The following is a 26,706-nucleotide window of genomic DNA, read 5'->3' on the forward strand; positions in this document are numbered from 1 at the left end:
TCACCTTGTTAAGATTAAAATAGTTAAATATTCTAAGGCTTGTTTAGTTCGCTTAATGATGAAAAATTCATGTTTATCTCATAATCCAATCAAATGTTCAGCTGCAACTATTATTTATCCCAACATTAGATCATTACATAAAAATTACATCACCCGGTTTTATTTAATTAATAAAAGAGTGATATTATAATTTATCATATTATAAAACTAAATAAATTATGTCTTAATTATTATTCCACGTCCAACTTTAATAATTTAATAATCACAAATTTTTTTTTTCCTTTCATAAGTTAATTTTTAAATTTAAAATTTTTAAAAAATAAATACTAGAAATGAAAAAGAAATAAAGTATCATACTTAGCTAATTTGTTGTATTGTCTTCAAGTGAAAAATTCCTAGAAGTTTTTATTTGAGATGGAATTGATGTGTTATACTATTGTTCTACGTTGATTGAAAATGAAAGATTAAAATGTTTTACAACAGCTTACAATATACTCTTCTAACAATTTGAGTTAACAATTTTCGTACAATAAAAACGAATACGAAATAGTTTCTGTAGGGGTCTCTTGTGCAGTCGTGTCGGTGCGGACCTGAGCTCGAGTCGTGACAAAATGGTATCAGAGCCGGTCACCGGCAGGAACACTATGAAATAAGTTTATGCATAGCAAAATACTACGTGGATCAGAGTCACCTTTTGAATATGTGGGAGAAAGTGTTATTTTACAAAAGCCACCTCTTGAACCTAAATGACTCATTTCTGGATTATCCGTGAGAGTGGATCGATGAGTAAACCGTAACGAAGACGTCTTGTTCTGAAAGAAAAGTGATTGTAATACTCTTGTCTCACGTTAATTAAAAATAAAAGTTTTAAAATCTTTACAGGAATTTATAATGTATTTTTATAGTAACTTAAATCGATTATTTTCGAAAAATGAGAATCGATGAAGATTAATTTTTATAAGAATCAATTGCACAGTAACATAAACACAAACCTAGGTCTAAGACGTGACATGACTTGTACATGCCTACGTGAAGTTAAAAATCCTCATTTACCAGCAATTAATTAACCTTTTAAGAACACTTGTTTTTATATATANGAAGTGTTACACACCTATTAGATGTGATGAAATATAGAAAAATTGCGCATCAAACAAAAGATCACAACAAAACCAACTAATTAAACAAAAGTATAAATTTTTTGTTTATCCAAAAATTTTATTTATTTTATCAATATAATAATTTAGATAACATTAATATTAAAGTCAATCCCGCATGTCTCTCTCAACTTCACTCAAACTTTTGGAAATGGCCGCTGATCATGTCTTCACTCAAACTTAGTAATAAAGATATATTCATATCCTGTATAACCTCGATTAAATTATATCCCACGTCCTCTTCTCTTCCCTTTCGCCGGCAAACCCATATTAAACCCTTGGAATTGCAATAAATTTGCGTATTTGAGTGACTATACAGAAAGTTGTGTTCTTTCTTCAATGGCGACCGATGAAGAAAGGCCACTTGTTGTTGATGAGAATTCCCCGCAATTTCAACCACTGGACCGTAAAAGAGATGTTTATGTTTTGTCATCGGCTTTCTTGCTGATTTTCTTGGCATATGGTGCTATTCAGAACTTGGAAAGCACCATCAATATTTTCGAGGGTTGTGTTTCGTGGGTTTTAATATTCATCAAGGATTTTTGACTGTGTCTGATGAAGATTTCACCTTTATTATTTTTTTTAGGAAGGAGATTTGGGTACTACATCACGCGGCATATTGTATTTGTCATTTAGTTTTTTTTCTATAATTGCTTCATTGGTGGTGCGGAAACTGGGATCGAAGAATGCTTTAATTCTTGGTACATCTGGATATTGACTATTTACAGCAGCAAATTTGTTTCCCTCTTGGTATACCTTTAGCTTAGGGTTATGTGATAATTTGTTTGAATTTTATTTGTTGGCCAGCATAGCATCTAGCTCCCCAGTAGTCCTATGGATGACCACCTCTAATACCATTCTGTCACAGGCAATGTACAGGGACACTTTGCTTGCAACTATTTTATATCCTTGCGCACCTTGCAAAAATAACTAATTATAGTTGGTACGAAAGTTCACCGCATGTATCTGTAAACTTTTCTGCGCTCATCCCATAATTTGATCTCGGGTGGGGACAGGGTGTTAATAATAAATCTAGCTTTTACCAATTATTTTTCTATAATTCTGTTTTTCTTTACACTGGGGGAGTTTCCGATTTTGTAGTAGTTAACCAGGTTGGGGCCTGTGTATAATTTGTAACTTTTTCGTGTTTATGTTCAAGCAATATGAGTTTCAAGAAACCAAAGAAAGGCTTTTAGCAGATAATGTGTATAAATTGCGTTATTAGATTTTAATCGGTTGATCATCTATTGTTACAGGGAATATATCAGATCTGTTTATTAAAATATGTGTAACGATGGTTTAAGTACACTATGGTGCCATCTTCTCTGTACCTTGGATTCGCTGCTTCAATAATATGGGTTGGCCAGGTAGGACACATTTCAACAGAATCAAATCTTTATGATAGCCTAGCATGCTTCCCTTTACACATCTGTTCATTTGCAAGGGGACATATCTCACTTCTGCTGCTAACAACTTGCCTGAAAGAACAGTTATTGGACAATTTAATGGGCTGTTTGGGGGGATGTTTGCCAGTCACCAGGTGCAGTATTTACTATCTCCTAGAAAAGTCAACCTATTAGTTTTGACTTTCTAACTCTTGGTCAAATGTCAATCAAGAGCCGCTGTAGTCTTGCTAAAGATTAGATGTTAGTTTTTTACTTTCTAAAGTTTGCATGTTTCAAATTTTTAACAATAATATATATGTTTCCCTTCTGACCTGCAGCTTGTTGGCAACCTGGTCAATCTTGCTGTACTGAGAGATGGAACGGTATGTAGACTTGGTTAGAGCTAGTGTTTTAGACCAAAATTAGTCTGTTAATCTGTTTGTTGGTGTAATTTAAAGTAAAAGAGAGAGTAGCCTTGAAGGGGAGAATTCAAATTCATTTTACCTTGTGGTTTTCTCCATGAAGTCTGAGTCTGCTCCAATAATTGACATCAAAGAATGATTGTAATGATTTAGCCACTATCTGCAATTTATTTGATTTATGTCCTGTCACAAGGGGCTGATAACGATGGACAGTAACGATCGCGTAATATCAATTTTTCGGCCTCGTCATCGAAAAGCGGCTTCCAATTGTCCGTTTTCTCACTCAGAGCAGACGGATATGCACAAGTAGGAATCCTGGTCTCAATTATCACTCATTCGCTCTAATAAGTGTGTTCGTAGTAATTAAAATATATTGTTAAAAGGAGAGGAAACTAACACAAAGAGTAAGAAAATATGCATGGAGGTGAAATAGTGCTCACCTTAGAATTCAAGAGTTTAGAATTCATCGACTTTAGTGCTCGCTAATTATCATTTCTTGCGGAGTAGAATACGGGCTGCATTAGTAAAACTTGTTATGATGATCAACAAATAACCTGTTTTAGCAAGCCTTTGATGTTGACATAATTACCATGAAATTCAGCGGTTCTCTAGCTTCCCTCACATGACTAAATAACAGGCTTCTTATTTAAACATGAAATCAACAGTTTGTTTAGGTTTTCCACTTTTTGTATGTATCATACTTGTATTTTCGGCTATAGTTAATTAAATGGCAATACAAATTGCAGGGAGGAAGTACCAGTGGCACAACTTTACTTTTCATTCTGTTTCTCTGTAGCATGACCTTTGGTACAATTCTCATGTGCTTCTTGAATAGAAGAAACCGTAAAGAAGAAGCGCTGCAAGATTCTTCCGCGACCTTTTCATCTACTGTGGTGTCTGCATCAAAGTCTTTGTTAACTCTACTGCTTGACAAAAGAATTCTCTTGATCATTCCTCTGGCATATTCGGGCTTTCAACAAGCATTTGTGTGGTAATTACCCTGAAACATGCTGATTAGATATTTAAGATACTTACCCAAACATAAATCTTTAACAGTCGACTTGCTCAAATATTGTATTTGCCCCCTGCCACTACACTATCTTTTAATTTTTCCCTTCATACAGACAGGGCTGAGTACACCAAAGAAATTGTCAAGCCTGTACTTGGTGAACAAGGTGTTGGTGGTGCAATGGCTGTTTATGGAGCTTTTGATGCAATAGTATGTAGCGTCATTACTCATAATATTGTTTATCTATGTTCTTGTTCGAATATGGATTGTGGCCTTGTTTCTAACAGATACTGTTTGTGATATTAGCAAATACATTCTGTCTGTGCAGTTTTTGGTTTTCCTGCGCCTAGTAATATAGATGTTATTTAGCTCTTATAGTTTGTGGGAATATTTCTGGTTGTCTTAATGCTAAGGTGAAGTTTGTATTCTCCCCTATCACTGTTTAAATCTTTCCTCGGTGTTCACTGGTAGCTGGCAGACTGACTTCTGGCCTCACATCCATCACGATAATAGTCTTGGGTGGAGCTTTAGTTCAAGTTTTTGTTTTACTATGGCTACTGCTGAACTACAGGTGGACTTTTCCCTCTATTATTTTGGTTTCAAGATATAAATTTAATTTGAAGATGATTGAGTTCCCTTCTTGTTTCTTATTTTTATAGTGTGACTGGTGGAGTACTTGCGACATTGCTCCCTCTTCTCTTAGGGGCTTTGTGGGGTATTGGCGATGGAGTACTCAATACACAGCTTAGTGCATTGCTCGAAATTTTATTTAAGCATGATCTGGTACTAATTTTCGATGCCTTGCTCTACCCTTTAGTGCTTTAAACATTTCTAGAACATCATATGTTGACCAGCCATACAGAGCAAATCCAACCAACTATTGCATTGAATTGCAACTAATGAAATCCAATTTCTGACCTTTGTTCTAATACTATTATTAGATAGAGTAAATTAAATTATTAGCCACGGTACAAGTCATATGCAGTTGCCCAAATACCACTTTTCGATCATTATAAGTTGGAACACACGAGCTATAAAGGACAATTGGTAGCAGTTGTTGCTACAAAACATAACCTTTATCGAATTTCTTCTCCTGGATATTGTCACTCGCTACAACACTGTGTGTTGATGCGTTGTCATTGCTGGTTATGTTACAGGAAGGAGCATTTGCACAGCTTAAGCTCTGGCAAAGTGTGTCGATTTCAATAGTCGTCTTCACCAGCACGTCCATTTCATTGCAAACAATGGTTGTGATCATTCTGGTCGCTCTGTTTATATCCGTAGCAGCGTTTCTTTTCCTCACAATCAAGGTGGAGAAAGCGTTTTCGCACAGCGCTTCGTGAGCTCCACAAAGGAGATTTTCTTCTTTATCTGTCCGTTGTCGTGTATCTTGATTATCAAACATGTACGTGTCCATTGTTATGCATAACAAAACTGTTGAAGGTTGAACGGAAATTATACGGATCAATATTGGTTTGTTTTTGAGGTTCATGATAGATGTGTTCTTCTATAAATATCAGGTTCATTATATTAATTTTTAGCAACTTTTTTAGTTGCTATCTCATTCATCTTCAGTTCCTGAGTTAGCGTCGTAAGGGTTATGTCTGGACATTCTTTCGGCCCATTCTAACGGTGTCTTTTGTGATTTCAAGCTCATAGTAAGTTCGAGATTTGAATTCGAGCTAATATCATGTACTAGAATCGAACCTTATGTATAGGATGCTTTTTCGTTTGGATAAAAAATTGCCTAATTTTTATGCGACGAATAAAATGCGAAATGTATTGTCACAAATCCAACTATCTAAGACAATATAGGAATCATTGCCATGAATTTTTTTTTTTTAGGGAAATTGGCCTTCAGTTCTCAGCCGTTGATTTTTTTTGTGTTCAGTCCCTGGGTACTTTTTTAGTACCACATTTACACATGAAGTGTATCACATTTTATATGACATAGTACCACAATTTTGTGGATAGAGAATGAACACAAAAAAATATTTTGATTGATGATTTTTCATCAACTTCCTCTTTTTTTTCAAACATAAAAAAGGTAAGAAAGAGAATGTTGTTAAATGACCAATTTACCCTCAAAAGGAGTATATATATAATCTCTTGAGCATGGACAGCCCTTCCCACTTGGGCACCAGCTACGCTAATCCTAACATTTTTCGCGGTGTCGGCCGTCTCCTCTTCCTCTCTTCTCCAATAACTGGACCAGAAAAATTATATAATATATATGAAGAGAATGAAAATTCTCGCAAATCATCAAATCTGAATATTCAATCTTCCCCAGATCGATCGTCTCAGATCCGATTCCTCGATCCCTAAATCCCACCGATCTGACGACGTATGGCTGCATCGCGTAGGCTTCGGGAGCTCCAATCGCAAGTGGGAAACAAGATCTGCGTCGATTGTTCCCAGAAGAACCCCCAATGGGCATCAGTGTCATACGGCGTTTTCATGTGCCTCGAGTGTTCGGGTAAACACCGAGGGCTTGGCGTTCACATCTCCTTCGTCCGATCTGTGACCATGGACTCGTGGTCCGAGATCCAGCTCAAGAAAATGGAGCATGGGGGTAATGAGAGATTCAACCATTTTGTTTCTCAGTACGGGATCCCTAAAGAAACCGACATAGTGACCAAGTATAATACCAAAGCGGCGGGCGTTTATCGGGATCGTATCCAGGCGCTTGCCGAGGGAAAACCTTGGCGTGATCCTCCGGTTGTGAAAGAAACCTTTAAATCGAATGATAAGAATGGGAGTAGTTCCGCGGGTAAGCCTCCGCTGAGGGCTAATGAGGGTGGAAGCGGTAATTCTGGAAGTAACTTGGGGTGGGATAGCTGGGATAATTTTGATGATGGGGGGAATAATTCTCCCAATAGTATTCGGAGAAACAATACTGTAGGCGATTTTAGGAGTTCCGGGAGTGGAGGTGGAGCACCTTCCCGTTCTAAATCCACACAAGATATTTATTCACGGGCTCAGTTAGAGGCGTCTGCGGCGAACAAGGAGAGTTTTTTTGCGATGAAGATGGCGGAAAACGAGTCCAGGCCAGAGGGGATCAATCCATCGCAAGGTGGGAAGTATGTTGGATTTGGATCAAGTCCTGCTCCAGCGCCTAAGAATAATTATGGAGAGGGGGATGTTCTTTCTGCTGTTTCCCAGGTTCGTTTTCTTGGAATGTTTCTTCTATTATGTACCTATTAAATATCAATTGATCTGTTTATTTGTGACTGCTTATGCTTCGTGGATTTTGTATGCAGGGATTTGGCAGGTTATCTGTGGTAGCTGCATCCGCCGCCCAATCTGCAGCAACAGTTGTTCAAGCTGGGACTAGGGAGTTCACTTCAAAGGTAGTTTTTCCTACCAGTGACATGATTGTTGCTCATGTTATTGTATTTTTATTCTTTTGAGAGTGTTTTGATTTTACTTCTGGAGATGCACAAAGTTTTGCATATTGGCTAAAAGGGAACCTTTTTTAGTTATTTGTAATTGTCTTCCATGTTCTCTTTTCATATTTTTAAATCGGATTATCTGCTAGTTCTGTTGCATACTGTCAATGTTATTTCGTGGATGTCTTAATGGATACATTTAGTAATATTTCCTTGATTGAGGTTGTGAGAGATATGAATGGTCCGTCCTTCCAACCTGACCATATATTCTTTTTCAAAATTTCCGGCTAGAAAAATTTAGGTGTATTTCACGTGGTTTCAAAACTAGAGAATTTGTTTCTCCCCATGTAAGTTTTTGTGATCCCAATCATGGGGATAAATGCATTTTCATCTGAAATTTGTGGGCAGATCTCCGATTTGGGACATATGATTCTCAACAAGTATTGTATGGGTATCTGTCAGTATTATCATTGTTTTTATGCCTGTGGATTTTTTAAGCTTATAATTTATACACCATTATCAACCCCCAAGTGCCTTATGCAGGTCGGTAGTTTTTCCTCTTGTACATCACGCTGTACATTGTTAATGGGAACCTCACCATTTGCATCCTTTTGGCTTAAAACATTGTTGGAGCCCGTTATATGCTTTGGAACATTGGATTCAATTTTTGGTCTTGTGTTCCCAAATTTGTGGGAGTAAAAAAGGAGATGGAAAATAGAGGTTACACTTACACATCAACATGCATTTTTATGCATCAAACCAAACCTTCTGAATGCATTGTCAACTTAAAAAGCTTAGTAATTAGTCCAAATTTAATTTTATGTCAGTATCCTGTAACAGATGAGTTATATGCTCTGTAATTTTAAAGATTCATCCAAGGTTACTGTAGCACAAAAATTAGATCTACAATATTGGGTGATGATGTTCATTATCTTTTTCTTTCCCTAACTTTAATATGGGATGAAAAAGCAAATTGCTCATCAATCCCACTTTTGCAGGTAAAAGAGGGGGGATATGATCAGAAGGTGAATGAAACTGTTAATGTTGTGACAACGAAAACATCAGAAATTGGACAAAAGACATGGGGGCTAATGAAAGGTGTAATGGCCTTGGCTTCTCAGAAAGTCGAGGAGTACACTAAAGAAGGATCTGGCTTGAAAAATGATGGCTGGCAACGTAATGAAGGGCGGGCTAATGGCTATTATCAGGAGTTTGGACAAGATTCTAAAGGTTGGAATTCTACCACCGGAACAAAAACCTCTTCTGGTGGGCAGGTTAACTCTGTTACCTCTTCTTCCTGGGATGATTGGGATGCAGCAGACAGCAAGAAGGAAGAACCGTCAAAGGGGACAAAATCTCAGAATGGAGATAGCTGGGCAGGCTGGGATGATGGTAAGGATGATGGATTCTGTAGTTTCTATCAAAGTGGGTCTGATAAGAAAACAGTGGGTTATAATGAAAAATCTGAGACCAAATGGACCGAGGGAGGGTTTCTTTGAGGTTAGCACATCTCAATCCCAATTATTGTTTCTAAAAACCCTTAGATCGATTTTGGAGAAGTTATCTGTGAAGGGGTTGTGTGGTGAAAGTAGTATATGAAACGAAAAAATTTCCTATAGTGGGCCTGGAAAATGCCCAAGAAACTATATGGGTTGCTTGTTTGTCTTGAAGACCTTTTTTCACTTTTGTAATTTTCAATTTTAGACTGCAATTGGATTTGTTACTGGTTTTTCAGCATCTGTACTTTAGTTTTGACTACCATGCAAACTGCGGCAAAATTTGTGTCGCCTTCCCCTTTACGTCCCATCTTCAAGTAGATGGCAGTGTACGCATTTCTGTAAGACAGTAAAGCAAAAAGGCCGCTGGACTTGGTGAGAAGGGCAACCGGAAAGAAATGGATATTTCATTTTAATTTTTCCAGTTTTCGATTTTCGTAAATTTTCGCTGCCTGTCTTTTTCACTCCCGCCGATTCACCCGTGAAACATAGTCTTAGTTATTTAGTTACATCTCGATTCATGAGCTGGGTTCGAGTCTTGGTCGAAGATTCTTTTTGTCTTTCATCTATCAAATTCAGTATTCGATTTTCACTTCTTGTGCGATGTATTTATGTCTTGGATATGGGCTGAATCGGCTGTCTTTATAGATAATTTATTCTAAGTTTTGTCTGTCCCTAGTTATGGCCTCGTTTGTATAACTTCTATAAGAACCAAATCAAATATAAGCGGATTAATTCTTCGATGAGTTGAATGTAGTTGGATGATGACCATTGTTAATAACTCATAGATGTTGATCCCGAAACAACATTCAATAGCATTCGAGTTGAAACTTGGACGAGGAAAACTTGAGTGTATAATTCTGATTCTTATGAACAAAGTCCTTGATCAACAATTTCGTTCCGAGATCTTAAAAAATCGTGCTGTTCGCACAAAACAAACTCATTCCGAAATTTTAAAATGTTGTGTTGGCCAAAAAAGTTTAAATAAAATATATATACACAAAAAACTGAAAATTTTAGATGGCGTCGCCCGGACTCGAACCGGAGACCTTCAGTGTGTTAGACTGACGTGATAACCAACTACACCACGACACCTATGTGCAGAATTCAGTTAAATAAGTATTTTAATCATAACGATATTTTTTGCACTAAACCCCGATACACCCTACGTTTTTCGCTCCTTTCTTCCCGAAGAACCCTAGTCTGGGTTGAGTTTCGAAATGTCGAATCTGGACTTGAGTTTGGATGATATAATCAAAACGAGCAAAAATTCGGCCACAGCACCGAATTATGGCCCGGTGCCGACCAGGCGGTTCGATAACCGTTCCGCTGACCGCGCCACTCCGTACTCCTTCCCCAAGGTTAGATTCTGTTTTTGGTTTGTTTTGATTTTTTGATTGTTAAGGCGTTTGTCTTGAAGTTGAATTTTGAGATATTTTGTAAGGCGCGGGCAGCGGAGACTCGGTGGAGCGACAGCATGTTGGCGGAAGAGAGGGCCGCTGCGGCGTTTTACCCTATTCAAGGAGGAGCGAGGGAGTTGGTACTTGAGACGGGGACGAAACTCTTGATTTCCAATCTGGATTACGGGGTGTCGGACCTTGACATCAGTGTAATAATTCTTTGAGTTTTATTTCCATTTTTTACGCTTAATTTTGTTTTAGATCCATGTTTCCGTATCTAGGTATGAAAATCATTTCTTTTCATTTTGCTTGAACAGATTTGCAAAGTTGTTAAACATGGAGAATTGCTTGAACTGATTTGCAAAGTTGTTGAACATGGAGAAATAAATGAATACTCTAAATATACCATATCTTAGATGCAGAATTTGGAGTTCTTGACGAGGGGCCTGTAGTGGGAAGACATACTGGGAGTATTTGAATGGCGTGATCACGATATTGGAACAAATTAGATTAATCTGGTCTTGCACAATAGAGATGCCTTAGGCCATAAGTTCAATAAGAGAATCTAAATTCAAAATATGAACCTTCTAGACACAGGAGCCTCTAAGCTTGTGGAGTCTGATGTGGGATAGCATTGTCACCCCTTAAAAATCTAAAATCAGTAGTGGCTTAATATGGACGGCTTTCAATCACACTGATGCATGTACCTTTAATCAGGTGTGAACATGGAGCACATTAATGAAATTGAATACCCCTTCTGCTACATCGATTTTAAACAAGGGCACTCATGTCAGGCTGTTTGCTCTCGAGAAGAATCCAAACAGAGAAGTAATATTATATCAAGCTTATTAACAATCCGTAGTTGATTATAGAATCAATGTGGGACAACGAATGTGTTTACTATATAATTAGGTACATTGAGTAAATTTAACTTGTACAAGTAATGACAATGAACTGTCGACAGTGGAACTGTTTGATAGATTGTGACAATATTCTTGTTTACAAATAAATGAAATTAATTCATTTTCTTGCACTGATTTATTTTCATTAGAAATACATTAATTTGTGTTGATGCATTCTATTTGTGGAAGGATCTGAAACAATAGATTTGATATTACTCTTGTAATGAAGATTTTAAAAGTCTTATTTGGGTTAAAGTTGAGGGATTTCAAATCCATGGGTTTGATATCAACGTGAGTAGATTTACAGTAAGGATTTGAAATCTAACACCAAATCATTCCATCGAAAACAGCCTAAAAGAAAGTTTTTGTGCTTAGTTTCCAAGTAATTAGAAAAACTAGATGTATATGTTACACAATCAAAGGAGGAAACTTGGTTTGTTCATTTGCATTTTCCATGATAGTTGACACTTAACAACATTTGAACTTGTATGACATCGATTTTTTATGAGAAAAGGGTGAGATAAACCAGTATTTGCAGATTCCCGTCGACCTTTCTTCTTGTGAAAGTTGGAGATTTAGACTCACCGTATGTGCCATAATATGCAGGAGCTGTTCTCAGATGTAGGTGAGCTGAAAAGTTGTGCTGTTCACTATGACAGATTTGGACGATCAGAGGTATTTGTGCTTTGAATCTGTTGTTTCCTAAACTTTTTTCAACTACTGATGACAGTTAAAATGTGGATTATTTCTCATAGGGGACTGCAGAAGTAGTTTTTTATCGACGTACAGATGCAGAGGCGGCTATTTTAAGATACAATCATGTCCAACTGGATGGAAAGCCCATTAAAATCGAGATTGTAGGGGTGAACATGCTCCCACCTTCTGGGATACCTCTTGCTTCATTTGGTGGCTCTAGGAATAACTATGGTGTTCCCATATGGTTCGTTCCGTTGGCATCTCATCTACTCTTTCGGAAACATTAAAAAAAATTAATAAAGAAACCAAATGAGTGATAAATTGATGAAATAATTAAAATGACTGCATGGAACAATTTTTAGCAGTTTACCTGCCTGATTAAAGTTTACAATGTGACTATTCAAATCTCAACTATTGTTCACTGTTCTGTTCATTTTTTCTTTTTTCAAAGGAATTGTTTTTCGGGTCTAATGGCATTTTTTAATATGTCACTCAGTCGGCATCCAGAAGTCACCAACAAACTTGGTTTTTTCTAGTGATTCAGCAAAAGACGTTGGATGTTGAATTAAGTGAATCCAGATTAGTTTCCTTAAAACTGCCAACATTATCTAGGTTCCAACGCTCTACCAGTCTCCTTTTATTTAAACTTCCAACGAGTAGAAAATATGATGCACATGTTGACATAAAAGAACTGCATCAATTTCGTGTGGTTCAATTTTAATAGTACATCATTAATTTGCTAAACTGTTTGGCTCTTTAGAGAAATAATTTCTTGATCACGATCCCTAAACTTGATGTTTCTGTTCATACAATGTTCTTTCCATTGGAAAGATGCACATAGAAGGGAACAAGCTTCTCTCATCTCTGTTTAACAAGAACTCTAGATTTAATACTCCTTTCTGGAAGCAAGCGTCACTCTAATCTGAGGATTCTTTTTCCTATGAACTTTGTGGGAAAGGAATAAGCGAGTTCGAGGAAGAGGAAGAGGTGGTGTTAGAGGACTTCTCCGGCGCGGTGCTCGTGGTGTGAGGAATTCTCGTGGAAATGGTAGAGGAGATGGTACGAGGATATCTGCACAAGATCTTGATGCCGATTTGGATATGTACCATGCAGCTGCAAAAGAAACAAGTTAGCACTATCATTTATGACGCTACTTTTAATGCAGATTTAGATTACCTTTCTTAAAACTTTTGAAGGTGAGACTCATCTCAGCTCGAAATAGTTTCATCAATTTTTGATTCTATAAATTCGATTTCTCATGTATGTGGTATTCATTCTAGGTTTCACTGTCCTGTTTATTGTGGTTACCATTCTTGCTGAGTTTTAATCTTGCATGCTTTGGAAATTCTGTTCCCTTCTTTCCCGTTTAGGTCAATCATGAAACGGTCTCACGGATCTTTATTCGTGAGGTAGGTCAACCTTACCCGTATTTATTATAAAAAATAATATTTTTTTGTATAAAAAATAATATTTTTTTATAGTTGATCCAAATAAAATATCTGTATTACAAAATTGATCTGTGATATCGTCTCGTCACTTGTTAACTAAGACAAAAAATTGTTCGGTATTTGTTCGAAAGAGATCAAAGTAGGTTGTAATATTATTCCGTTCATATTTGAAATTATTGGATTCGAGTGGATTCAAACATGTTTTCATATATTTTCAAATCAAATTTGCGTCTTAATTATTTTGTCCAACCGTTTGTAACCTATAATATATTTAAATTATTTTTAAAATATGACTAAATTTAAACGGGGTCAAATCAAAATTTAATTAACTTTTTAATCAAATTTGAAAATAAATTAAACAAATTTACCTTGGATTAAAAAATTAAGAAAAGTGGAATTCGATTCTAAATTAGTTTACTCTTTTTGATCGAAAACACTCTAGATTAGAATTAGTTTATTTACGACAGAGGTCAATTTGATTTTGAATTTTATATTTTTAATGGATACTCTTTTCACTTTAAACTATATATATACACACTTGCTATATTTGTTTTATATCATAATTTTTACTTTCATAAACTATCATAATAAATTATTAAGCTCTATGACATTGTAATTTGTTGTTCCAAATATAAACTAATAGATGACAATACTACCAGTTTCCTTGTATTTGATTTGAAGCCCTAATATATTTTACCAACTAAAAACTCAACTTAATTTTTTTTATTAAAAAAAAAAAACAGGAACTATTGAGCTCGAATTCGACTCAAGTTAAAAATTCCAATTTGCGGGAGACTTGAATTCAGGTAGGAGCAATAGAGGTTTGTAAGTTTTATATTAATCAAATATTAGTTGGGATTTTAAAACTTTGTGAACTAATCAAACAAAAAGATCCAAACCCCATGTGTACACATTTCGAATTCAGTTTGAGTCCAATAATTCAAATATATAATAATACAAATTGTAAAATATTTGAATGACTCAAAAAACTCGTAAACCAGAGTAGTTTGTATGGCTAGCCCCCACACGATTTGGACATAGTTATAAGAATGTTGACTTATCTTAGCTAGTCATACAAACTACTCGGTTTACGAGCTTTTTGGGACATTCAAATGTTTTACAATTTATATTATTATACAACGTATACAAGATAAATCAACATTCTCATAACTCAGAAGACTGCTCAATACAGCAATACATTTTATCATCTGATATACATACATAAATGTATACATCCTCTATATTGTGCCTCATGAACGACGAATGGTTGGGAGAACCAGCAAACGTGAGTAGAGATGGGACTGATTGTAGAATACTATGATCTAACAGAACAAACAAGATCCAAAAAACCATGCAAGCTAAAAATACAAGAATAGACAAACCATAACATATCCTCCATGCAATGAGACAGAAGCCTTGACAGGCGTGCCAATTTTGAGTCAGGCAAGCTTTAGGGCCTGCGATGCACGCAATGCCCATGCATGCTTCCTTTTGAGAGGTCCTACCAAGAGAAGGACTCTTCCCATTCTTCTTCCAAAGGAATGTCATTTTACTCTCTAACGAGTTATTTTTAGTCACCCTGTGGGTATGATAGTGACGTTCAGAGAAAACTCGAAAACAAAATCTGTATGCTCCATTTAAATCCTTGCAGGAAAGGCTTAAGACTTCTAGTCCACATAATTTAAAATATTCAACCTTTTTACAGGTATGTCGAACAATCAGGTACTTATTAGTACTGTTCTTGGTGAGACAAGGAACAAAGAAATTCAACCAGAATCATATCCTAAAGCTTTGGCTTCAACCTTCAACGTTCTCAGGTATTGAATTGTTTTACCAATAAAGGCAACTGGATTGTTACCTTGTAAATTTGGGAATATGCACTGCAGAATGCTCAGTGTTTCCTGTGTTCTTTCTTTCCTTTTGTTGCAAGACAAGGAACCAAATTCTTCTGAACTAAAGTTATCTCTACAAGTGGATTCTGCTTCGTCATCCAAAGTAGTGCATGCATAGTTTTTCGGAGAGCTGCAAGTGCGCCTTAGAAATGGTAAATCACAATTTCCATCCAAAAGCTTCTGCCTTTTCGTTGGCCCAGTAAAACTGTTAGCCTCTTCACATGTTTCTTCACACGTTTGATTGTGGGTCATTGTACTAGGTGAACGACCTGTGCTCATTTCTTCATCATCATTTAAATAATAGCTGTCGCTATCTGAACAGCGCAAAGCATTCAATTCTTCGGTGTCTTCAAGATTTTCATGATCCATATCATTTCGAGAGTGATCTTCTATCCGTTTATCATTCATAATGGGATTCAAAGGATCGAAAATTTTCATGGGTTCGTCCTCGATTTGGTTGTTATCTGCAGAGGGTGGAGGATTGGGCACCAAACAAGCTCCATATTGAACGGGGTTCTCCATCATAGAACCATATACCAAGGTAGTTATATCACCAGACTGATCAAATACAAGAAATCTCTTCTGAGGAGGTGCAGCACAATTTTTAGGACTTCTTTTTTGTTCCAAATGAATGGTGTCTGAAAGAAAATTCTCTCTGGATGCACAAAATAAAATGGAAGTAAAGCTTGGATGTAATCGATGCCAGAGGTGAAATGAGTTAAGTGCATGAGAGCTATTTGGTTCGCTTGCCTTCAACTGTTGCATTTCAGAAGATGGAAACGAGGGACCAATTCTCATCGTAGGATACTCAACAGAGTAAAGTTTCCTGCGAGCAGGCTCGGTATTCGGCAAGACAATATCATATGAAGAACCCAACGAATTATAATGAGACCAAGATCCAGAGTCCTTGTCCATATATGCCTGCTAATGTAACAGAGTTATAAGAAGTATCAATCAAATGAATAAATGTAAAAGCCCCTAAAGATAAAGAAACACAGACGTACCAGGTTAGTAACGCCTACGAGAAACTGATAGCTTGTCGTGTGTTTGAACGAAAGAAGGAACACAATAGAAAAAGAAAGTTGAATGCACTTATAAGAAATCAGTCTACGTAACAGGTTTTAGCAATTGGCGGAAATACTCAGCCTGTAATATGAAAACGAACTCACGATTAGTGATTCTTAAAACATAATTAAAAAATATATTGAAGTTCTGAATGTAGGAGTTTATGCATCACCAAACCTGACAATCTTGGAGGGGTTGAAAGCATGCTATGATTCTAACTATAATGGTGGCACGTCCAGAAATTCCATTCTCGTGTTTCAACGCCCGAAATCTTGTCTGACTAGCCGCTTGGCACACCATAACTACTTATTCCCAGCCCGTTCACTTGATATACCCGAATTTATTAAAAAGGTAATTACTTTAGAGGTATAGCAGAAACATTCAGCTTATAAAGAATACATAACTAGGAATGACAATGGACTCGTGGGACTAGGGAGGTATTTCCACGTGAAGGATTGATTATACGTTGCTGATCGGTGAGTAAAGAATACAGTCTACTTGATCGATTCGCTTTTACAGGATAACTCGGCGGTACAAGTCCCAGGAGATAACTTTACAGAGCACATCGGTTAAAAGACAAAACCACCGCACACTGTGTTCACCGTGATTGAGGCCACTCTCATTGAACAAGAGATCCCCTGACCCTGCCCAAGTTTAGATATACATTACCATCAGAACCATGTTATGTGTCGCATTCGAATATTGAGTATAAATACGAATGCCATTCGAGACTAAACGCGACCTTGAAGATAAAATTAACATTCGAGTGAATTGAGGAAAGTAACGTGTATACGCTTTAATTTTCCTGCCTAAAGACGTTTAAGAACTCCCTTCTCCAAGTACGCTATTACAGTTTAAATTCAGGTAAAACTTGATACATAGAACAATAACAACAGAAACAAACGCTTAATAATGTCAAAGATGAAAGTGAAATGAAATTCAAGACTAAGTGCAGACGTAAGAGTTGGGAATGGCGAACGAGAAAAAGATTAACCCCGGAGCTTACTTCGAACATATCATTAGCTGCTCCAAAAAGTTTCGAAGACGCCCATGCTTATCTGTAGATCAAACAACCGTAATTTCATTCTAGGATTCCTTGACAAACACGATACAGGACCCGATCCGTCAGCCTATCAACAAAAGCTGATTACAATCTGAAAAAAAAATTACAAGTACCGAAAGACAGAATTTCAGAATTCCATTTCATTGCACAAAACAAAAATCCGGATACACATTCATCAGAAATGAAACACAGCTCCAATAGGTAACCATCTGCATTATATTCTGCACACATTGATCAAGCACAACCCTATCGAAACATAGAATTTACACAAACTTCCTAAACCTAGATCCTTAACCACCAAATCCATACAAGGTACGTCCCTGCCTCTTCAAAGCATAAACGACATCCATTGCGGTAACAGTCTTCCGACGAGCGTGCTCAGTGTAGGTTACAGCGTCGCGAATGACATTCTCCAAGAAGATCTTGAGGACCCCACGCGTCTCCTCGTAGATAAGCCCACTGATACGCTTAACTCCGCCTCTACGGGCCAATCGTCGAATCGCCGGCTTGGTGATGCCCTGGATGTTATCTCTCAGTACCTTGCGATGCCGCTTTGCTCCGCCCTTTCCCAAACCCTTGCCGCCCTTGCCACGACCTGACATTTTGCAACTTCAATATTTCAACGGATATCTGAGAAATTTCCGTGACCTTGCGTCCTACGACGTGATAGCGAGCTTATATAGAGGCGGTCCGAGGTCCTTAAATGCGCGACGTCCGTTGGATATGCCTTCAATCGACAGTTGAAGACGCGATCCGCATTTTTTATTATATGCTACGTGGACCGTCGATAAGGAACAGATCGATGGATATAATTTTGCTTGTAATTTGAATACACGGATCGTGGTTTTGTCGTGATTGAAATTTTTAATTTTTTTTAATACACTATTTTATTATTTATTTTTATTATTTATTATTATTATTTTTATACATAAACAAATTGAATAAGTTTTGAGTTATTTATGAATAATCTTTTTATGGTTAATGATCAGCTTAATTAAATCACATCCTCCATTTCCATTTACAATTGTTTTTTATTCTAAACCCACGTTCATTCGTTCAGGACATCTTCAATATTGCACCAATAGAGCAAAATAGCGCAGCCTCCTTCCTCTCGCCAGATTTGGCGCAAAGGTTTTCATTTTTTTGTTTTTTTATTACAAATAGTTATATTAAAAACTATAAATATTATTTAAATTTATTAATAATATTAAATTTATTAATAATATAATATTGATTATATAATATAAACATTATTCATAATTAAAAATATATTAAATAAAATATAATAATTAATATATGTAAAATAAAAAAATATTTCAAGCATATTCTTTTTGGTGTAATATTTGAATTAAATGGGTTGGATATGGATGTTGTATTTGGTGCAGAAATCACACTATTTTAATATAAAATTTACACCAAAATAGATTTTGTGGTTGAAAATGATCTCATTGTTACATACTTGACAGCTGATGCTAACTTCAAATCATATCTTTCATGATACCAAATTCAAATATATGCCTTGGTTTGTCCTCCTTATAATCAATAGTACACCAAAACACAATACATAGTCGCCAAAAGCCTTTTATTTTTTGTGAAAAATTAATTCATAATAACTCAAATTTTATTTAAAAATAATAATTGATTTAAAATTTTATACTATTGTATTATATTAAGCAATAACTCCTTGCATTAACCGTATTTGGTGTAATTTTGTGACATCAATGTCTGAAAATGAAATTTAAAATTGAATGAAAATTTGTGTAATGCGAGAGTGACTTTTTGTTCTCCATATTTTTTATTTAATTTGAATTTTTAGTTCTCTACATTTTTGAATGATTTGTAGTGTTCCTTTTTGTCTATAAATAAGTTTGTTTATTTCTTCAATTTACTGTTTACACACACATTCGAGATCTCACTCGAATATTCTATTGTATTTTATATTATATTTTTTATTTGGACTTCGTTTATATTTTGTGAAAAGTAAATATATGATTTTAGTTCACCGGAATAGTGAATTGATGCTTAATTTGGTACTGGTTCGACCGTTGTATCTTGAAAAACAAACGTATGTATTGATCCTCATGCAATTCATGGAAAAGACTAAAATGTTTCGAGGAAATTGTAATTTGTTGCAGGCTTAGGTTTGTTTGTGAGCCATGATGATAAGACGGACAAATTCCCCCAGTTATCAAGGTCGATGCTCATGGTGCTACGATGCTTGTGAGCCACGCTGATAAGCCAAAGAAATTCGACTTTTCGAATTGCAAAATGTGACAATAAAATATGTTATTCTATCTCACTACCTTGACTCTTGCGAGGTTCTTAACCAAAGATGCTCCCAAACCAGTTGTGGTTGATGGAGATGTAAAGACTATTAGTGCTATCGATACATGTCACCATTCAGATTTATTGCGTACAAATTATGTACTGAACGGTCTGACTTATTCGCTATATAATATATATAGTGAATATAAGACGAGTCGTGAATTGTGGGAGTCTCTGAATCAGAAATACAAAATCGATAATGTTGGGGCCAATAAATTTATTGTTGGCTGATTATTCGACTACAATGGTCGACTTCAAAACTGTTATCAGTTAGGCTCATGAACTCAGAGCGATCCTACATGATATTCACGCGAAGAGCATGGTTTAGAGTGAAACTTTCCAATTGTGGCTATCATTGAAAATGAGATGAATGTAGAGGAAGTGGTTATCATGCTTCACATTGAATAAAACAACAATGTATCCAAAATAAGGTTTCTCAATACTATTGTGGCTAGGGCGAATATTTTCAAACATGGACAAAGCTCAAAGACAAAGAAATTTATTGGTGGAGTTTCCAAGTCGGGACCTAAGAATGATACGTTCAAGAAAATTTTTTTTATAAGAAGTGCTACAATTGTGGCGGTCCGGACCAATAAGCTTTTGAATGCAAAAGGTCGAAAAGAATATAGGCTCGCGATATAATGATTATTAAGCCTGTGATTGATGAAGTAAATTCTTCTGCTAACTTGCTTCGGTATTTTAATTTGTGACATTATAGAATATGACATGTTAATTATGATACTATTCATATATTAATTAACTTAAAGTATTCATATATTTCGAATTGATAAACAACATAAATGTAAAACTCGTGTCGAGCCTGATAAGATCATCTTTCCAACCATTGAAAAATTAATGAAACAACGCAATATAATTTAATTATATAAAAAAATTATTCTTATATATATCTATGTTTAAAATATTTAAATTTAATAAAAATAATTATATAGAGTTTTATTTAAATTTTTTATTTACTTTATTTTGTAAATCATTATCATTTTTTTAAATGAGGAGGACGGGTGGCTACTGCCGCTAGAGATGATCACGGTGCGATTTTATGGGTTTTTTTTAAAAAAAATCAAACCGAATTGTCATATACGGTCGGTTATTATTTTCAAAAAATAATCGCAGTTTTACATGTAAAATTAGTCTTACGGTTTGGACAATCAATAAAAAAATTTGACCACCCTGACTCCGGCCAACGTCCACCCCACCCATACATACAAAATGCACACACGGACGAGTTGAATGGGGCCCAATCTACATAAATAAGCACAAAATGCACACACGGACTAGTTGAATGGGGCCCAATCTACATAAATTAGCAGATGTGCGTTGTACGTGTCTACTTATGCAAAGCAAACATTTTCACTAATAATTAATAAAACAAATCATTACCAAAGCTAACGTACGTGTTTTGATAATTAAATAAAAAAAGAGTAAAATACAAACGATTATGAATCAAATTATCACTTAAAATAATTAATGTATCAATTTATCAATAGTTCATATACTCACCTGATGCGACTTCGTTGAAATGGATGAGCCGGGTAAGGAGCTCCAACGGGTCAAATCAATAATTTATAGTTTTTAGGGAATTTGAGTGAAGGTAATGGCTTCAATAGCACCTGCAAACAATGAAAGAAACTCGTGAATGGGCGCCGGAGGGGTGTCCGGCGTGGCCACTCCGATGCTGAAGTCAGCAAGTTGAAGATGAACACAAGCAATATTTGGGAGAAAATATGTATAATGCTTAAGAGTTCAAAGATTTCAGAATCGGTAAATGACATTAATACCTGCTATTTATAGTAGAAGATGAGGTAGGTACCTCGATTCCAGTGCTACCTACTAAGTATGGTAGGTCGGCTGCCCATACCCTATCTTCTGATGACTTCTAGGACACTCCAAACCCAAGTTGTTCTGACAGATTAGACGTCATGTATCAATCATACTCGAGTATGGTTCAATTTTCGAGGTGGATCGGGCAATTGATTACCCGGGTACTTATATGAGAGCTCGGGCAATGATTGCGCGGGAGACCGGGCTGTTCGAAGAACTCTTGGGAAACATGTAGTGCTCGGGCTCTTGATAGTGTCCGGGTCGTCAATCGACCCGGATCCTTATGGCAACGACTCGACCCGGATCCTTATGGGGGTATCACCACCCATCCCTAAAATAGTCGGGCTAGAGCTTGACTAGCTGTCCCGATCAGTCCAAGATAATTAACAGTGCACCAAATTGAAGTCTTCAAATATCCCATAGATGAGATGAAATGCTGGGACCTCCTGTCCCCTGGATTCATAATAGCTTATTGTTTAACATTCTTGGGCCCTGTCGATATTACCACGATGACTCGTGTCATAGCATAAATTCCCGCCTAAAAGACGTTTCGCATTTCGAGAAGTGGATAAGTCTGACGCCTTGATAACCGTACACGTCCTTTCAACTCTTGGCCCATCTTAGTCGTTCGTGCATTTACAGATCAACGGCTGTGATTAGCCCCTTCCTCCTATACATAGCCATTCACCCATTTTTCAATCGTACTAACAAACTGTAATCCAGGAAACACAATGGCTGGTGCAAGTAGTTCGAAAACTCCGAGTATGACCGAAGCCATAAAGGAATCCGCTCTAGAGATTCGAAAATCTACTCTGGAAGATGAAGTGTTTCACGCAATTATTGACTACTGGGAAGAGCTTCAGGGGCTGAAACTTCTTTATGCTTCTGGAGAAGCTATCACTCCTAGCCTGGTTGCTAAACTGAGGAGAGTGCGAGAGCACTTGCATATAGCTGAGTGGGTAGACGTCTTTACAGATGGTCGTATCTACCAATTAATGCATCGGAAAGAAATAAAAATCCTTAAGCGTATTGCCGATTCAGACAGCTTCCTGAAGACTTCCACCGGACCTTTAGTTGCTTGGGTGAAAATATGAAGAATTGTTGTAGAGGAAGAATACGATGATGTAGTATGCGCTAATGTCTATGGTAGAATAAAATACTAATTGAAGCCTGTCTCTGTCGTTATTTTGCTGTAATCCCTTAAGTTTATCGGTTGATGCATATATACCGCAAGTGGAACAAGGTTAATTGATAAAATCACAATGCTAAACCTTAACATCTCCCGGGCTTTCCTTGAAATGCCTGGGACTCTAGCCTCTCGGGCTCTGAGTACGGTGCTCTGTCGGTTACTCTTCTCGAGTATTCCAAGAGACGTCATTATGACACACGCTTCGCATTCATATCATTCCACGTTCCAAGAATTTGTTAATTCCGATACATTGATACCTGTAGCCCCGTCTTTCTTCATAAATAAAAAATGTTTAAGCTAGCACACGGCTCTCCACCTTCTTCAACATTAAATACCACCTGTCTATAAATAAGAAGATGAAAGTGAAATAAGAACAATAATCCAATATGCCGAGTTCGAGTGAGTCTACCGCTTGTAGCAGTACGCATGCCATTGTCACTGATGAGATGCTTCCTTATCTGGAAGACTTGAAAAAACTATTGAAGAATATGTCTCGGTAAAGGTTATGTCTTCATGGTTCAAGATTCAAGATCTCCAGAATTCCTATCAACATGGTTTGGCATTTACTCGTTCCCAGAGGGCAGTAGCGAGAAGATACAAACAACAATTTGATGTCAACCACGTTACAGAGCTAGCAACTGACCAAGTTCTCCTGCATGCAATGCTATGGAAGGAGTGGCATCAGCTAAAGAAGATTTCCTCTGCCGAATCCTTCGCTAGTTTAAGAATCCATGAATTGAATAATTGGATAGTTGAGTGGCAGGATTCTGTAGATTCTGAACTAGCTGCTGTAACGTGGCATAGATTATTTCCTCAATAAAATTTTACTAGATGTAATTCTTCGTCTTCCTATTCTTCTGCCAATGAATTCTGTAAGCCGCGTAAAACCGAAATGCCAGGAACTAATGTTTCCTGAGCCTATCATAAATTGCCGGGCTCTTCCCCCACCTGGGCTTAAAATGAAATGCCGGGTTCTCACATCACCCGGGTTTAAAATAAAATGCCGGGTTCTCATACTGTCGGGTTCTCACACAACCCGGGCAATTGATATGGTGTTATAATGACGTATGCCCTACTGCCAAGCTGTCTGAATCTGTACGTATTCCGAGTGTATAAATGATCATGACGCCTCGATTTATGCCCCCGTCTTTTCAAATATCCCGCCCAATCATGCCGCTCAATTTTCGAGGTTAATCTGGTTCGTTTGTTCTGTTCTGGATCAGCGGTTCAGATTCGTTCCCACCGCCTATATATATTAGGCCTCCTGTTTTCGAAAAAATACTTTCAAATTTAAAACTTCGGCGAAGCCCTTGCGAATTTTCTTCCTGAAGCTCCTCCGCGCGAAATCACCTAGCTCCAACGATCCTCGACCATCATTCTCCAAAAACTTGTAAGTTTCTCCTTCGTAATATGTCTAATTCTACTTCCTCTACCTCTGGGGCTAATGTGCGGGGCTCTCCTAGCGATGAATCCACCGCATTGCGCTCTGACTCCCCTCCGTCTCCCCCTCGCCGTTCTATAACTCAACCTTCTAAGAAACAAAAAACCCTTCTAACCAAACCCTCCTCTTCAAAACCTTCCTCCTCGGGCACTTCCCGAGCCCCAGGAAAGGACAAGGGTAAGGGAAAAACTCGGGTTTCTGACCGTCCTTCTTCTGAGGCCCCGGGAGTTCCTTGGTTCTCCTCAATGAGCAGCACTTTGCGTTCGGGGGCGGACGAAGAACTCCGCACCTTAGGAGTTATTCCCTCTTCTTTTCCTATTATTATACCCGGCCCCTCTGATCGGGCAGATAGCCCTCCTCCTGGGTATACTACTTTTTTCCGGGACCAAATCAAGAATGGTCTTCGCTTCCCCATCCCTTCCTTTTACATTGAGGTCGCCAAATTCTTTGGGGTTCCTGTCAATCAATTTCATCCCAACTCTTTTCGGATTATGGCCTCGGCCTTTGTCCTTTTTCGTATGCATAACCTTGTTATTAACCCCCTTATTCTTCATTACTACTTTACCTGTAGGCTAGGTGATAATGCCTTTTCCCTTTCTGCCCGGTTCAACGCCCGGTTCCTTGATGACATTCCTTCTTCCCAGAAAGGATGGAAAGGAAGATATTTTTTTATACAACTCCCATCCTCTCTCTCCTGTCTAACAGGGTTTCTTCCCTTTCTTCCTCCCCAGCCTGCCCTTCCTCGAGCTTACAAATTCGAGGAATTTTACACCCGAAGCCAAGACTTGGTGGAGGGTCAAAAATTCTCTTCCTCCTCCCTTATTTCCCAGGAGCACTTGATCACTTATGGGTTGAGCGTCCGGGCTGAAGACCCAATAGATCGGGCGATTGACGAGGTGGCTGGCTCGGACCCTCAACCCGGTAACTTTCTAACTCCTGTCTTCTTAGTTTGTTATTCATCCATCTTTTATAATCTCTACTAATCCTCCCTCTTATTGCGCAGATTCCTCCAAAATGCAAAAGGCTTTTCTCCAGAAATAGGAAGAGGAAAAGGTTGCCAAGGAGAAGAAATTGGCAGCGCGGAAGGCTGCCCGTGAGAAGAAACAGGTTGAGGCGGAAGCAGCGCGGCAAGCTGAGTTGAACCGGGTGGAAGCCCAGCAAGAAGAGGTGACCCGGGATTCATCCCGGGAAGACCCTGAAGACCACATTCCCCTCATCCGGAGGAAGCGAAAGGCTGTCACAAGCCCGGAGCGGATTCTGGGTGAATCTAACTGGGAAGGAGGGCAGAGCTCGTCAACCACTCCTCCCCAGCGTCAACCTACAGAGGAGCCTCCCCAAGAGCCTCTTCTGACCGATCAACCCACCTAGCCCAACATCTTCCTGGAGGGAGCTTCTTCAACTTGTATTCGGCGCTTAAAACTTATGCTCACTCCTGAGGAAGATGCCTTTTTGAAGAATTTTGGGCCTGGTGCTCGGTTCCTTGAGGGATCTAACCGATTCCTATCTGTAAGTCTTTTCTTCATTCTTTTTTCCTTCATTTATCTTTTCTTTTACTAACTTGCTTTGTACAGGCTGCCCAAATGATGATCTCGGCCTTCTATGAAGTGGCGGCGGTGGCTACCAAGAAAGGTCAACACACCCGGGCTGCTCAAGAAATCCAAGATCAACTGCACGGAGAGCTTGCTCGGGCTAAAAGCCTTCACGAAGAGGAGATCGCCATCCTAAAAGCTTCCTTGGAGTCGGCTCACACGGCACTGGACAAGTCTAGGGAGGACCTCGATGAAGCTACCATTAGGAAAAAGAATCTGCGAGGTGCCTTGGCTGTCTCGGAGTCGAGAAACCATTCTCTATCTGAGCAGATAGAAGTTCAACAATCACGAGCAGAGAGGGCCGAGAATGCTTTGTCTCTGGCGGAGCATAATAAGGATAAATGGCAAGCTTCCTTCCTTCAATCTCCTGAGTTCAATAAGGCCGTGGTAGATAAGGCTTACCCTCTTTTCAAGACCGGTTTTGACAAGTGCCGGGAACAATTTGAGGGAGCTGGACTCTTACCCCAGGATAAGGAAAAATTTCCTGATTTTGGCCTGGCCATTGCATCCCTTCCCAAGGGTGGAGAGGAGGAGAAGGAGGAAAACCAGGAAGATGAGCCAGGATCCAATCATATTGATATAGACTAGGGTTGTATTCTCTTTTTTCTTTATTTCTGTAACTCCTGTTCTCGGATTTTTATTGAACAGATTCTTTCCTTCAATAGTGTCTCGATTAATCTCTTGATAGCCAAGTAATACCATTGTTTTTTATGCAAACATCAAGAAAATATTTCAAGTGTTGAGAACTAACCGGACCTTTTAGTAAACAATTGTGATAAGAAAAGAACATATTTTCGTAACGAATGAATGCCCCTAGCCTGGATCCTACCGAGTTAAGAATAATCAAGGCGTGTGGCCAAGGAACACGTCTCGGGACTTGTGAATGGTCGAGGTGTGGTTCCCCGAGCCAGGGTGTAGTGCCCTGGGCTTTTAGATCCAAGGTGCGGAGCCTTGGGCCGGGGAACATGTCCCGGGACTTGTGAATGGTCGAGGTGTGGTTCC

The 26,706-nt window shown here is 37.9% G+C and overlaps 4 protein-coding genes, 1 long non-coding RNA gene, 1 other non-coding gene and 1 pseudogene across 6 annotated transcripts; 3 read left to right on the forward strand and 4 right to left on the reverse strand.

Annotated features, from left to right (window-relative positions):
• The first annotated feature begins 1,281 nt into the window (after positions 1–1,281).
• On the forward strand, positions 1,282–5,453 carry LOC140986431 (UNC93-like protein 3; annotated as a pseudogene).
• A 629-nt stretch (positions 5,454–6,082) lies between these two features.
• LOC140986439 (probable ADP-ribosylation factor GTPase-activating protein AGD6) lies at positions 6,083–9,093 on the forward strand. Its single transcript, XM_073454692.1, has 3 exons — positions 6,083–7,132; positions 7,231–7,320; positions 8,358–9,093. The coding sequence occupies exons 1-3, from the start codon at positions 6,317–6,319 to the stop codon at positions 8,856–8,858; spliced, it is 1,407 nt and encodes a 468-aa protein (XP_073310793.1). The 5' UTR covers positions 6,083–6,316; the 3' UTR covers positions 8,859–9,093.
• A 783-nt stretch (positions 9,094–9,876) lies between these two features.
• On the reverse strand, positions 9,877–9,950 carry TRNAV-AAC (transfer RNA valine (anticodon AAC)). The gene has a single exon. It is a non-coding gene; the product is annotated as a tRNA-Val (tRNA).
• A 52-nt stretch (positions 9,951–10,002) lies between these two features.
• LOC140986445 (THO complex subunit 4B-like) lies at positions 10,003–13,185 on the forward strand. The gene is made up of 5 exons (XM_073454703.1): positions 10,003–10,216; positions 10,300–10,464; positions 11,764–11,832; positions 11,913–12,097; positions 12,812–13,185. Exons 1-5 carry the CDS (start codon positions 10,076–10,078, stop codon positions 12,984–12,986), a joined length of 735 nt encoding a protein of 244 aa, XP_073310804.1. The 5' UTR covers positions 10,003–10,075; the 3' UTR covers positions 12,987–13,185.
• On the reverse strand, positions 12,141–12,805 carry LOC140986455 (uncharacterized). The gene is made up of 2 exons (XR_012176942.1): positions 12,376–12,805; positions 12,141–12,344 (listed from the first exon to the last, which is right to left on the reverse strand). It is a non-coding gene; the product is annotated as an uncharacterized lncRNA (long non-coding RNA).
• A 1,730-nt stretch (positions 13,186–14,915) lies between the features above and the next one.
• LOC140986461 (transcription factor bHLH143-like) lies at positions 14,916–17,322 on the reverse strand. The gene is made up of 4 exons (XM_073454722.1): positions 17,265–17,322; positions 16,436–16,902; positions 16,198–16,339; positions 14,916–16,114 (listed from the first exon to the last, which is right to left on the reverse strand). Exon 4 carries the CDS (start codon positions 16,106–16,108, stop codon positions 15,068–15,070), a length of 1,041 nt encoding a protein of 346 aa, XP_073310823.1. The 5' UTR covers positions 16,109–16,114; positions 16,198–16,339; positions 16,436–16,902; positions 17,265–17,322; the 3' UTR covers positions 14,916–15,067.
• A 120-nt stretch (positions 17,323–17,442) lies between these two features.
• On the reverse strand, positions 17,443–17,985 carry LOC140986470 (histone H4). Its single transcript, XM_073454734.1, has one exon. The coding sequence runs from the start codon at positions 17,921–17,923 to the stop codon at positions 17,612–17,614; it is 312 nt and encodes a 103-aa protein (XP_073310835.1). The 5' UTR covers positions 17,924–17,985; the 3' UTR covers positions 17,443–17,611.
• Between the last annotated feature and the right edge of the window lie 8,721 nt (positions 17,986–26,706).

Source organism: Primulina huaijiensis, chromosome 1 (genome assembly GCF_012295235.1).
Source record: "Primulina huaijiensis isolate GDHJ02 chromosome 1, ASM1229523v2, whole genome shotgun sequence".
NCBI classification, from domain to species: Eukaryota; Viridiplantae; Streptophyta; class Magnoliopsida; order Lamiales; family Gesneriaceae; genus Primulina; species Primulina huaijiensis.

Excerpts from the sequence above, each read along its gene's own strand:
- LOC140986439 (XM_073454692.1), top strand. The coding sequence starts at position 6,317 with ATGGCTGCATCGCGTAGGCTTCGGGAGCTCCAATCGCAAGTGGGAAAC. Across the intron at positions 7,133-7,230 it reads TTCTTTCTGCTGTTTCCCAG|GGATTTGGCAGGTTATCTGT; the intron begins GTTCGTTTTCTT and ends TTTTGTATGCAG. Across the intron at positions 7,321-8,357 it reads CTAGGGAGTTCACTTCAAAG|GTAAAAGAGGGGGGATATGA; the intron begins GTAGTTTTTCCT and ends CCACTTTTGCAG.
- LOC140986445 (XM_073454703.1), top strand. The coding sequence starts at position 10,076 with ATGTCGAATCTGGACTTGAGTTTGGATGATATAATCAAAACGAGCAAA. Across the intron at positions 11,833-11,912 it reads ACAGATTTGGACGATCAGAG|GGGACTGCAGAAGTAGTTTT; the intron begins GTATTTGTGCTT and ends TATTTCTCATAG. Across the intron at positions 12,098-12,811 it reads AACTATGGTGTTCCCATATG|GAATAAGCGAGTTCGAGGAA; the intron begins GTTCGTTCCGTT and ends TTTGTGGGAAAG.
- LOC140986461 (XM_073454722.1), bottom strand. The coding sequence starts at position 16,108 with ATGGACAAGGACTCTGGATCTTGGTCTCATTATAATTCGTTGGGTTCT.
- LOC140986470 (XM_073454734.1), bottom strand. The coding sequence starts at position 17,923 with ATGTCAGGTCGTGGCAAGGGCGGCAAGGGTTTGGGAAAGGGCGGAGCA.